This window comes from Passer montanus, unplaced genomic scaffold (assembly GCF_014805655.1).
Source record: "Passer montanus isolate IOZ18808 unplaced genomic scaffold, ASM1480565v1 scaffold16, whole genome shotgun sequence".
Lineage (NCBI taxonomy): Eukaryota > Metazoa > Chordata > Aves > Passeriformes > Passeridae > Passer > Passer montanus.
The window spans coordinates 12565348-12579193 of NW_024363160.1; the positions used below are offsets into that span (position 1 = coordinate 12565348).

At 34.9% G+C, this 13846-nt stretch overlaps 1 protein-coding gene across 3 annotated transcripts in view; it reads right to left on the reverse strand.

Moving 5' to 3' along the window:
* Nucleotides 1–292: 292 nt before the first annotated feature.
* SNTG1 (syntrophin gamma 1) overlaps nucleotides 293–13846 on the reverse strand; it is a 318307-nt gene continuing 304753 nt past the window's right edge. For all 3 annotated transcript variants that reach the window (XM_039703013.1, XM_039703012.1, XM_039703010.1), the window contains one exon: nucleotides 293–6480. In XM_039703013.1, coding sequence (XP_039558947.1) covers nucleotides 6322–6480 — 159 coding nt within the window. In that variant the 3' untranslated portion in view covers nucleotides 293–6321. The remainder of the gene's footprint in view (nucleotides 6481–13846) is intronic.

A 13846-nucleotide genomic window follows, 5' to 3' on the forward strand; every position in this document is an offset into this window, starting at 1 on the left:
ACTGTTAAAAAAAAAAAAAAGGGATATTTCCAGGTGTAAAGTGGGTGACAGGCCTTGTAGAAATGATCATACAAGTAAGGAATGGTCATTATTTCTATTAAATAAACAGTTGTTGGGAAATAACTTTACCACCCCAGGCTCTTCAAATATTTTCTTGATTTCCCAGACTTAGCTTTCAACAATATAAAACTCATACACTGTATGACTGAATGCAAAAGATTAGTTAAAAAAGTATTTATTTTCTATTTTTTCTGCTGTGTTCCATTACAAAAAGAAGCATAACAAAAACAAAACAGAAGATAGCATTTTATTAGTGGTACATTAATGAGCTTAAACAACTAGGTGACTTATGCTTGTCACAAATACATATTACAAACAATCACAAAACCTTAACTAAATATGAAATAAATAATTTGAATAGCTTTTCTTAATTTTTTTAATATTTATAAAATATATAGGACTTTCTATTACATTTTTAAGTCATTTTAATCCATAACAAATTAAAATTTATGACATATATTGCAAATATGCTAAAGGGATAAGAATAATTAAAAAAATCTTTAAGTTCCTGGAGGTATGAAATAATAAATCTGTTAATGTTTATCAATTTATTATCATATATCCAGATTGTGCATACCCTGCAAAAATAGCCATTTCTTCAACTAATATACATATGTTTCTTTATAGTATTGTAAGTTTTTAAATATAAAGCTTCATGGATGTATGCTTTTGTTTTACAGTTGTGCCTAATATGTAACTTTTATTAATATATATTGAATATATTCCATTAGTATATACTAATATATAGACACACACACATACACAGACACATACACACACACACTCCCCACACATACATACATACACACAGCATTATATATTAGTATATACTGAATAGCAAAAGTTTTCTGTAAGAGATAGCTGGGATTTCTGTGGAGAAAGTTGTTGAAAGTGGAAGGCATGAATACCATGGCGAATACTGACAAGGAAATGTAAATGAGAGCATTTGTTTTTACATTGTTCAATATATTTCAATAGATTATGCAATGTACTGTAATAATATACAGAGTCTGAACAGGACGGGGGTTTTTTTTATTCCAGCATTCCAATGTTTTTTTCTTTATGATTCCAAGAGGCTATGAACCACTGTCTGCTAAACTTCCTGAAAATGGAGCCAAGCAAGTAGAAATATGTTGACATTTTAGAACTGATTCCAGGAGAATAAAATAATTCCACTTAACATCCCTCCAAGTCAGGAAAGCACTTAAGCACAGATAAGACTTTATTTGCTATAACCTGAAAGTTAATCACACACTCAAGCACTTTATGCTCTTGCCATAAACCTTAACACTCCCCCTGGCCGTGTACAAGGTTTAGAGGCTCCATTATGTAGCTAAGAACAGTTTGGCATTTGTCTGAGCAATGGGAGTGATGGAACATGGAAGTGTGCTTGGGGACCCAGAGCCAATATTCAGGGGTGTGTTTGTGGCAGATGGGGAGAAAGATGCAGCAGAGAGAGGGCTGAGCAGCATGGGGTAGCCTGCTTGCAGCCAATACTGTCCTGGTGTGGTGAGGGAAAAAGTGATGCAGAATAACTTGCCTGGGCAGCACCAGCCCTTTTCAGCTTCATTCTGCCTCTTGCTGCAGCACAGCATCCCCCTCCAGGCACTGAGCCCCAGGGGCTACACTGTGAAGCTCATCTTTTTAGCTTTATTAGCTTCTTCTCCATTTTTCTGCACTAGCAGCAGCTGCCACAGCCACAGGAATGGGTGGCACCAGGACCTGGCAACCTTGCTGGTAAAATCTCAGAGGGTTTTTCTCCTCTGGACTCATTTCAGCTGGGCTGCATGGTCTGAAAGCCCACCAGGACTGGGATGCTTGCTTAGTGTCATCCTGAAAGAAACAGCTCATGTGCTTGATGACTGCTCTGTGATAATAAGAATTGCATGAGTGGCTGTAGGCAGGAGCCTGGCTAAAAAAATGCACATTCCTGATAAAATGAAAACACTAAAGTAGAAGCACCTCTAGTTCCTTAGAGGAACAGAGAGAAAGACAGACACATACACGTGCCTCTTCAGAGATCTTAAGCTATATGCCCACCCTGTGTTTCCTTTTTGAAGTGCCTGAATTGCAACCTCAGGCATCTAAGACAGGTACTTAAATTTTTGGACCTTAAGTGAGTCTTTCATGTTTCCCATCATACTGAACCAGACAGAGGTGTGAGCTTTAAGCATAGACTCACAACTGCCTGAGACAGAACTTTTAAAATTCAGCTTTAATTTTTTTCAGACACTAGACTTTTTCAGAGACCAATTCACCACATAAAGAAATAGAAAGTGAAATGTAGGGCTTAGTGTTTTCAATTCTAGGAGCAACAGTTGCACATTCTCAAGATCCCAAGTTTTTTTTTTTTTAACATTTTTTCTGATACAAGAAACATCTTAAGGCATTGAATAAACCAAATCACATTCAAAGTAACAGGCTGCAGTGTTGACAACTACGTGTTTACTCATGCATATGGAGTGTTCTGATGGGTCTCTGCATTTAAAATAAATAAATATAATTTTGTGGAATTAAGAACTAATTTAGAAAACAAGATTTTTCATTATTCTTTTCTCAAAGCATATTGATACTGTATAATATTGGTTCGCATTCTTAAGAATTCTAGTTTGAATAGATAAATGACTTTTAAAAAAACAGCCCTCTTAAAACTAGCTCTTCTCCACAAAGTTCTTGATGCACTCAATTACCATAATAAAATGGCCAACAGCTAAAAATATGCTGATTTTTATTTCAAAGGTCCCTTTGTGCTACTGGAATGCAAAGCTCTTTTGAAAAACTGTAACTTTTATTTCTAAAAAGATGTGGAAAATGAAACATATTCATTTACTGATGAAATCAAGAATAAATGTATTCAAATTTGTAACACTTCCATAATAAATAAGCTAACACTATATCCTAGCATATGATTAGTTCTGTGAAGACCAGATAATCTAAAATTCCCATCATAAAGCAAGCCAAATCAAGCCAAATACATTTAGTTATACTTAAGAGTACATATTTTTGGTATACTATATAACATCAATAGGCACAGTACTATAAAGAATTTTCTTTATTAAACTTAATTGAAAATATCATGACATAAGGAAAACAAATTACATATTATGCTATGGATTGGTTTGTTTACTCTCTTATTAAAATATTTGCTTTCACTTGCATACAGATTTTAGCAAAAGCTGATGGCTCATTATAATTCTGTCATTTTATTGTCAATGGGCTGTGTTGACTTACAAAACACTTGTATTCATTATATGCTATGTGTGAAATGACAGGCTGCAACACAAAGCCTGAGTTTTGACATATGCATAAGGAGCTCACTATGCTTTCAATGTAGGTATTTAAATGCAAAATGTAGCCAGCCATTTAATAGGTTTGTAAATTTTAGTTTGGTATTTCAGGATTGGTTATTACACAGAATTTAAAATTTTGCCTCTTTGGTTCAAGACTGAATTTCTGACCAAGTTGCTCTGCAAGGGCAAGGCTGGATGCAGAGTCACCTCTGAATATTCTGTCAGATCACTGCACAAATGCCTGCTGCACTTACAAATCAACACTGACCTGCAGTCATAGCTATGACATTTTATGTTCTCTCAATAACACTTTTTTTCTTGAAAATAAAAGTACTGATGAAGCCCCACCAGTTTAACTCCTTAGAAAAAACAACAACAAAAAAAAACAATTTGCAGGTTAATGTGTTCCTTAAATATTCTGTATTTAATGCCCAATTGCAAAATTCTCAGTGATGAATGCAAGTGTTCTACAAACAGAATTCTTGACAGAGAGCTTCAGGATACCCTGGCAGATTTCCAAAAGTTCATGTCATTAACTCCATTCTGCACAAAGAGCCTTATTGTTTAATTTTTTTTGTGAGGGGGCTTTCACATAATAGAATTCCTTCATCTACAGAAATTTGCAATGGCATATTTTGTGCTGGTTTGGGTAAATGTTACGCTCATTCAAGCACATCTCCTAAACACCCCTCAGATTCAGTGATGCAACTGCACATCACATGAAGAGTTGAAGGGAAAACATTCAAGCGGCAGCTGACCAGTTTCAGACTCCGCTATTGCCAGAAGAGGTGGTAGCACATGGCCACACTGCTGTGACAGCTGAATGCCACAGCAATGCACTGAAGTGGAGGAGATTATTTGGGAGCACTGAGAACTGTCATTAAAAGGTATCAGGCTTCTCTTTTCAGCACTGTCAGTGCTCTGCTCAAAATTTGTGTTTCCAGTATTTGGTTTCTAGACAAAGGCAGTGCCTGAGTTACCATTGTTAAACCTCTTAAACTGCTATAGCTTTAGATTCAAAATATCCAGGGTTTGTGTCCAAGATCAAGATCCTATGGACAGCCACGGTAGTCTCATCTGTCCTTCAGATGTGACCCCCTTATTTAGGGACCATTCTTATTAAAAAAAAAATCATGACGATGTCTATGAAAACACTGGATTTTGATGCCACTTAGACTATTTAATAGATGGATTGTTACATCATTTGAATGTATTTAGGATGGAAAATAAATGTGTAGCCCTTGGAGGTGTACTAATAGGAAGTATGTGTATATCAGAAGACCTTTGAAAGTGATACAACTGTTCCCCTCCCCCAAATATTTTCAGATTATTTGGAACTAATATGAAATTAGGTCAACTATACTATAAAACAATGTCACTCTCACACATGCAAATCCAAATATTTCTAAGGAAAAGCAAATAAAAAACCAAGATTTGCTCCTTAATTTCATTCAACTTTTTTCCTTGCCTTGCAGTTTGAATTGTTCCCATTCGGAGAAGCTCTCCTCTGGCTTCAGTTTTGAAGTATTAATCATCTTAACAAATAGAAAGGGACGTGACAGTCTTCCTGCTAAACAAGGATGATGGTGGCCCTATCTTGTAAATGCTACTAACAAGTCTAAATGGAGGAGAACAAAAAAAAGGTAATCCTAATTTCAATACAATAAAAAGAAACCCCAAAAACTACTCCCGAAAATATATAACTTTTTTCCATCACCTTCATTTGTGTATGTCATAGCGCAAAATTCAATTATATTATAAAATTGCAATTAAACAAAGTTATTAATTTTAAACTTAGAGGTCCTTTATATTTCATAATTAAATTATGCTCTGAAACTAGTACTTGATCCAGAGTGATGTAAAGGTCTTAAAAAACAAAGAAATTAACAAAGAATGCATTCTTTATAGCTTATTCAATGTATCCCTGTTTTACTATCAATATATATACATAAAATAACTTATTAAGAATTCAAATGGTAAAATAATTTTACAAGCATAATGAAAAATATCTATTTGTTGAGAGTTTAAATGAAATGTAAGTTCTGCCTATGATGTGAAATCAAGGTTATCCATGGAAACAACATATTAATTGAGTTGTCTGAAACAATTTCAAACTCTTGTGAACAAAGACTGTTAGATTTACGGTATTTAATTCTTCAAAAAAAGGGAGGAAATAAATAGATGTCACACTATTGTTTGTACTTGCACTTAATTTATAATTAAAATTAAATACATATGCCATTATTTTTACTTGAAGAGGAGGGAGTTATCCATAAAAAAGTGGTTTTTTTCTTTTTGTGGCTTGTTTGTTTTGTTTTGTTTTTAATGTATCAGACCAGTATGGCTATATGTTTGCTGTTGTTACTTTTAGATGAAGCGAACTAAATGGAAAAAGTAGCATGATTCCATGTATGAACACAAGTATGGATTTACAACAGTGCTTAAAGTGCTTTCTTATTTGAGGAGGTACTCACACAAATGTCTTTTCATGCTTATCTCCTTTGTCACCATGAACTGTATGCTTGCTCTCATTTATAATATAATGATAGAGCATTATGTTCATACTCAGAGTTTAGTATATTGTCATTAGAAAACATCTAAAAAGAGGAAAATGACAATTCTATTTGTGTATTATTACAGCAATTTGAAAATTTTATTAAATACTCAAGTGCTTCATTTTGCCATTTATTCCTTTGCTTCCAACGTTGCTTAAAGCACTATGTAAGTACAAATAGATAATACTAAAAGCATATCCATCCTATTCTGGGGTTTTGACTAGGATTATTTACTGATGTCTTGCAGAACCGAGATGAAATGATGATCCCACGTGACCATTTATCTGCTGATGCTGCAAGATGTCTTGCCTCCAGGATTGGTTTCCACATAGATGGTTCACCAAAGGTCTAAATGTTATGAATATTTATACATTTTTATGTCTCGTTGTTAAGTGGCAGTGCTGTCATGGGGGATGTCAAGTAGAATACTTTAATTTGCCAGTACCAGAAGTTGTAGGAGCAGCAGAAGCTGTGGCTTGGCTGCCTACATACAAAGGGTCCAAACAAGCCACTTTGGCTGCAAAGAATGAGTGGATACAGTGAAGGACTGCAAACAGGTTAGAAAACTCCAGCTCCTGGAAGTGAAAAAAAAAATGTTAAACATGAAATGGAAAAACACCCCATAAGCATATAACCAGGAATGAACCACTGTTACAACAGCAATAATTTTAATATATTGATGTAATTCTGCTGATGTGCCTTACAATTCTCCATTACAGGGACTCAGACATTGAAAATGGAACATTCTGTAAATAATTGCTTGGAGGCTAAGATGGACAAATTTCTGGATTAAGTGCCTCATAGAAATATGAGATCTTACTAGCTAAAGGGGAAAAAAAGTGACACTATATAATTTTTATTTTGCTCAGGTTAATGCACATCTGCCACCTTTGCAGGTTAATTTAGACAGAGACTTTATGGCTGTGCTGTAACATTCTGCACACCTCTGGACTACTACTATTTAACCACAAAAATTAATAATGTTGAGTGCCGCATATATTACATTTCTTCATCATATGTCCTCACACTATTAATCAGCTATTAAATCACATTATTAAACAGCTATTTTCTTACCTCATTCTTTAACATATATATTATAAAAGAGAGAATATATTTTCAAAATATGCTACTATCACTCAGTGATAATTTAGATTTGTTAGTGGGCCAAAAAAGGAACATACTTGATGTTTTAAATTTATTAGGAATATAATAAAAATTCCTGATTTTTCTGCTTCAATTTACATTTCTTTATAGCTTGCTGAGCATGTGATTAGACTAGCTGGGACTTTTTTAGATCCCACAAGAGAGAAAATAAATAAAAATACATTTTTTTACATATATAAATTTGCTCCTTTATGTCCAATTGACTTTATCAGATCAATTTTTTGGGGTTTTTTTCAGTATGTGTTGTTGAAGCTGGTATTTAATCAATAATTATCTGTTGTATTTTAATCAATTACTGAGGTACTTCAATACATGTAAGTCTAGGGAAAGCAGTACAGATTTTACATTTCTGCTTTGATTCACTGCCCATATGGATTTTTTCATGGCAATATGAAACCAATAATTGCTATCTGTGGTATATTCTACTTGTCTTTCTGTCTAACACTGGTATTTCCAGGCTATATAGTGCCAGGGTTTTGCTTTTTTTGTTCAGAAGAATATTGAAAATGTTGTAAATTCAACAAAAATTGCTAAATCTCTCAAATGACATCAACCTGCAATTTTCTGCCACTTGAGATTTCCTGGAAGACATTGCTTCACAGAATGCACGGAGACATTCACAAAGTCCTCATGGGTGAGGGACAACAGTGTGAAAGCAGACAGCTGGATGTGCAGTGTCCAGTGATGTACTGAATGGGTGAGGCTTTGTTCAGGTCTCCTACAGCCTCAGCAGATGTCCTTCAGACACACTCAGAAACAAACTGATGATATCCCATGAGGTTCTTCAAACTCCCCTCATGACCAATTCTCAATAAAGAAGATACAATTTATGCCAAGTTTCACAAACCTGCCAGCTGTGCCTATATAAAAACTTAGTCCATTTAGTGACATTCTCAGTTTTAAATCCAAAGAGGATGGGAATTTTATCACTACGTCAAAGTGGATTTTTCCTCCCTCAAATTTTAAAATAAGAAAATTTATCATAAATAAGAAAACAATGGTCATTCAAACATGAGGAATCAAGGAATTATGGAATCTATTTCAGAATAACAACTATGAGTCATTGGAATTAAGTTATTTTTCAGTTAACTTCATTTTATTAATTTATTTATGTACCTTTTTAGTACTATAAAAACACACCTGAAGCTTAAGATAAGGGAATAAATATTTAGTGGAACCATGAAATATTTTTAATATCAATTGCACGTATTATCTGTAGAAAGACTATAGTTCCCCCTATGTCTTAACAAGATAACCATATTAAAACAAATGCTAGAGTTTGAGAATTGTTCAAGCCAATTAGGCAACTCTACAAGCTAAATGTTGTTACTATCATTATTACAGCTACTGGGCACTGAATTTCCACAGTGCATGAGTATAATTATTTCCAAGAGTTATCACAGGTTTCTGCAATAGTAACACATCAGGAATATTCACTGCTCAATTGACCATCAAGGGAAATGGGTGAGGCAACAGAACAGCCTCTGAAGGTCCCACTTGATAACTATTATCAATAGTAATGACACAACATGGAAATTACCTTGACTGCAAAGAAGAGCAGTGAGAAGTCAGCAAAGGCTCAGTTATTATTTGCAATGAAACACTATTCCTATTTCTATGAAAACATGCATTTTTAACTGGAAATTAAAGCAATGTGAAGCACAGTAGGCTGACTGGTCTGGGTCTGATTAATGGCTGCAACTCAGTTCCCAAAAGCCTGATTGATGGGAACAGGACTTTATCAGGAACAACACTTTTCAGGCAGATTAGTCTAATCACAAGAAACCTTAACAAACAGATACAACTCCACGTAGGGATGCTGACAGAAAAAGCATGCCTTCACTTCTGCTGGGAACTTGCCCTTTTAGGTGTCTCCAGGTTGGCACTACTGCCAGCACACAGAGGGGAACCCACAGGCTCTGTGCACCCCCAGCCACCCTGTGTTTTTCTGTACACACTTTGTCCTCCGCCATACATTTGCCTGAATACACTTTCCTCTAGACACGGTAGTGTGTACTGCACACATAGTACAGATGAAGTTTTAAGAGAACAAACAGACAAACCCTAAGAAACCTGAAAAAATATGCAGTTAAGCCACTGAAGTTGATACCAGTAGGGAAAGTCACATGCTCTGAATCCTCCAAAAAGCAAAAAAAAATCCTAATTTCAGCCACACCTACTTCCCAAACACAATTTACTACTACAATTTCCGGACTGTTGCCTGTACACCTTGCCTAAGACCCTACTCTCCTAAGAATATCAGTGTACCCTCCGGTTTTCAAATTGTCTTTCTAAACTATCACTTGATTAAACTGCTCTCACCCTACATTGCTGTTATTATGCCAGACATCTCCAGATTGTTAATCTGAACATCTGCAGATCCTGCTGAGGACAACGTAAGTGGACAAAAAGGCATGTGAGGAAGATACAATGACTGAAAATGTCAGAAGTATATTGGAATTCTAGTAGCCTTTCACAAAGGACATCTGGATTGAAATGACAGTGAAAGAAGGAGGAAAAAAAAGAGAGTTTTCCCAAAAGAAAAGAAACAAACTCCAGTAATCTCTTATTGCATTGTATATACATATATTATGTAGTATGATACAACTACATAAATGACACATTTACAAAATCCAGCAATTGTATGTTTTGAAGTATCCGTTATATATTTTAAAAAAGTCTTCTCTTTCATCCATATATAAAAAGCTGATATAAGAATATATTTGTTCATCAAAAGTGGAGTTACAGTGTCTTTCTGTATTTGCATAGAATCTGATCTAAAAGAGATATTAGGCAAATAATCCATGTGCAAGACCCTGGGAAACTAAAAACTGAACCATAGAAACCAACACAAGTCAGAAATATGAATTCAAAAATTCAGTAACTGCAACTGAGCAATCACTCTATAAAAATCTTAAGGCTGTATACTTATAATCCATTTAAAGATGATACTCTAAATGTAAAGAGCACTGTGATGCTCACTGAAAAACCCTCAAGACTAAGAACAAGGATTAATTTAGAATTGCATTTTGGAGAACAGACTTGAAATGAGCAGAAATGTCAGCCTGGAAAATGATGCAAGCATCCATCAAGTCACCTTGCAACAGTAGGAAGTGGGTATTTTGTTCGTAGTAATGCGATCAGTAGTCATTCAGGATACTTAGATTAGATTTCTTTACAAGATCATTTCAAGTACTATTAATTTGCATTAATTAATACTAAGATAGTATTAATTAATAATGAGATTAATGTAAAATCCTTGAAGTTAAATTTCTTCCTTTGCTGATACCATATTTGTGCCTTCTTTGGTTTTCCATATTTAAACAGATGAAGACAGTTGACTGGACCTTCATCTTGATAAACTTATTTTTGTACCCACTTCAATTTTGTACTGCTCAGTTTAGGAGTTCAGCCAGTCTGTGAACAAAAGCTCACCTGATGCAGCACAGCAATGTGGCTTTGCCTGAGTTTTTCTGAGAGAACTGTTGTGCTGCAAGATGGCAAGGTGAAAGCACAGACCAAAGTGTAGCTTTTGAGCCACACATATTTTATCAAGCATGCAGAGACCCTCAGTTCCCAGCTTGGTAAAAATTCAATAATGTAATAAGATACTGATTTTTATACACATCATTTACTCATATGTTTATCTCAAATCAGGAACACTCAAAGATTTAAGGTACTCTTCTGTTTTGTCAGGTTATATGGTACTCTTCTCTTTTTGTTAGGTTATATTGAAGGTCACACCACTCTGAGTTTATTACAGTCCTTAGATAGTGTATCAACTCCAGAAGCTGCTGTGATACTACTGAGACACTAAAGGATCATTAAACTATAGCTAAACAAACACGTAAACTGATAAGTAACTAGATGGGAATGTCTAAGAGGATCCCTTTTAGGCCTTACAGGTGCAGAGAAAGCTTTGGCCTCCTGTGCTTAGTTTTTTTTTTAACCCAAGCCAAACATCTCAGTAAGAACAAATACAGGGACACATTGGCTCCACATTCTGTCAAGGTGACAGCTCTATTTTGTAGCTCTCACTCATAAAAATTTTGTCTCACTGAGAAAAATTGTGCAATATCTCCTGCTGAGTGACAGCTGGGAAATAACCTACAGATTGGAATGTCTAAGGGGTATCAGTGATTAATGCTGCCCTTAAGTGGTTTTATTGTCAGAAACCACTTAGACCTTGCCTTAGATACCTTTTAAGTAAGGTGTTTGCTTTCAGGCACCCTGCCAGAGACCCACTGGTGTGACCTACGGTAATTATTGTTCAGAGTTTTAGACTGGAACTGCTTAAATCCATGAGGAAACACTTTTTATTCTACATTATATATCTTTACAATAATTTCACTTAGAGAGAAGCCAAACAGAAGCATGAGTATGTCTCCTTTTTTCTCTCTACAGAAAAAAAAAAAGGCAGTATTTGAAATTTTTAAATACCTAAAATTATTTTAAAGGTGAAAACAACAATACTGGGAAATAAGTTAAACTGTAACTAAATCTATAGCACATGCTGTATGTCTCAAGGCATGCCATTTTGAATTTTTTAAGTTAGGCATGAAGCACACTATAAAAAATGTTGACAGTATCATAAAAATCTTAACTATTCAGTGTCAGTGAAGGACTTTCTTTCACTTAGGAATATAAACTCTGGTGGCAAGTGTTTTTTCCCAAAAACAACAAAAAAAGAGCTAACTGATAAATGCACGTTGTATTGGACTTACTCCAAAATGCATTTTTCTTAGATTTTTCTATCATTAACATTGGTATCTCAGTATATTCCACCAGAATACAGAGAAGGTGCTAGACAATTATGAAGATAGTATGATAAAATTTAAAATGCTGATGCATACTTATTTTTCCCAATAAATGTATATCTACAAGTTGGAACACATTTCTAGAATAATAGCAAATTTATCTAAGTTTGGATCAAAATTCAATAGATGAGGAATTTGACACTCCTGATTCTGCACATCATGAATAAGTGCTCTAAAGCTAGGTACTCTAAAGGTATTAGCACAGAGGTTCAACTCGCCATAATCACACACATGGGGAAAGCATGAGATACACAAAATGTTCTGCATTATAAATGAAGGAAGAGGGGAAAAATTTGGTTTTGATATCTCATATTTTTCAGTGAAGCTATTATATAGAATCATAGAATCATTTAGGTTGAATAGGACATTTATTGAGTTCAATGGTTAATCCACCTTTGCCAAATCCACTACTAAACCATGTTCTCAAGTGCCACATCTACGTATCTACATCATCCCTTTGGGGATGGTGATTCTGCCACTTCCCTGAGCAGCCCGTTCCAATGATTGACAACCCTTCTGGTGAATATATTTTCCTATTTTCCAACCTATACTTCCCCTGGTGCAACTTGAGGTCATTTCATCTTGTCCAATTGCTTGCTGCTTATCAGAACAGGCTGACCCCACCTGCTACAATCTCATTTTAAGCAGTTGTAGAGAGCAATGAGATTCCTCTTAAGCCTCCTTTACTCCAGGCTAGACAACCCCAGCTTCATCAGTTGCTCCTCATCAGACTTGTGTTCCAGACTCTTCACCAGCTCTGTTTCCCTTTTCTGGACTCACTTCACCACCTTAATGTCTTTCTTTTAGTGAGTGGCCCAAAACTGAAGACAGTATTTGTGGTGTCTGGAAAGTTTCCTGCTACATCCTGCTTCCACTTTGCTGATTGGGAATAAGCAAGTGAAGAGCCCTAATACTTTGGTGCAATGGCTCCTCAATTTTTTGGTTTTATTCTCTGCTGAGTTCTCCTTTCACCACATTCTGATTATTCCCCCTGTATTAGGGGAAAAAAGAATAGAATCATAAAGAAAATGCTGCAGCAGTGGGTCTCCATGCCAGCTGCAAAACAGGTGATGATAGCTGTGGCATGAATATTCATCACAACCTTTAACAGATGTTTTACAAAATTTCCATCCTCTGATCTCAAATGAAGTCTGCATACAGTATTCATGAAATCTGGCTTTACAAATATTTCTGAAAATCTGATTAACATTTCTTAATGACTCAACAGTTCCACAAATAGCTATACTTCTAACTCAGTAATGTAAAGCAAGAAAATAGAGGCTAGACTGTTCCACCTCTCCTTACAATGAATAGTGATTTAAATCTATGAAAGCTTTAAAGGATACAGAAGGGGGTTATCCACAAAATTGTAAGGTAACCAGCATTGAAAATATATGACCCAAGAACCTTCACATTCATTTTACAGACACATTTATCTACATTTCTTATACTAAGCAACAAACTTAATATGAAACAAATTGGAATGGATAGAAGTGCTCATTATAAATGCCACAGCACCTTCCAAACACAATATAACCTGACATCTTTGCATATAGTTGATATGCTTTGCTCACCAAGAAAATTAATTAAAATAAACAAATTTTAATTTCAAAATTGAGTAATGTGAAAGTAAATTTATAGTAAAGAGCAGCAACCAGGGAACAAGACAGCATATTAATAAGCATGCTAGCAGGTTTGTATAATACTCTGGTTTCATAAGGTGTAATGTAGCATTTCTACCTTAATAAAAATTTGCCAGAATTTTCTAGAACTCAATTTGAGTGGAAATAACAATAGGTACAATAAAGGCACAGGATACTCTAAGGCTTATGTATGTCCAACATACTAATATATCTCTAAGTGATTTATATGACAGATATAATTTAAAACATTAAAAAATCCTATTTTTTTAGAATCTGTATTTAATTATTTGGCTTTATTTTTTTAATATAATTCAGTA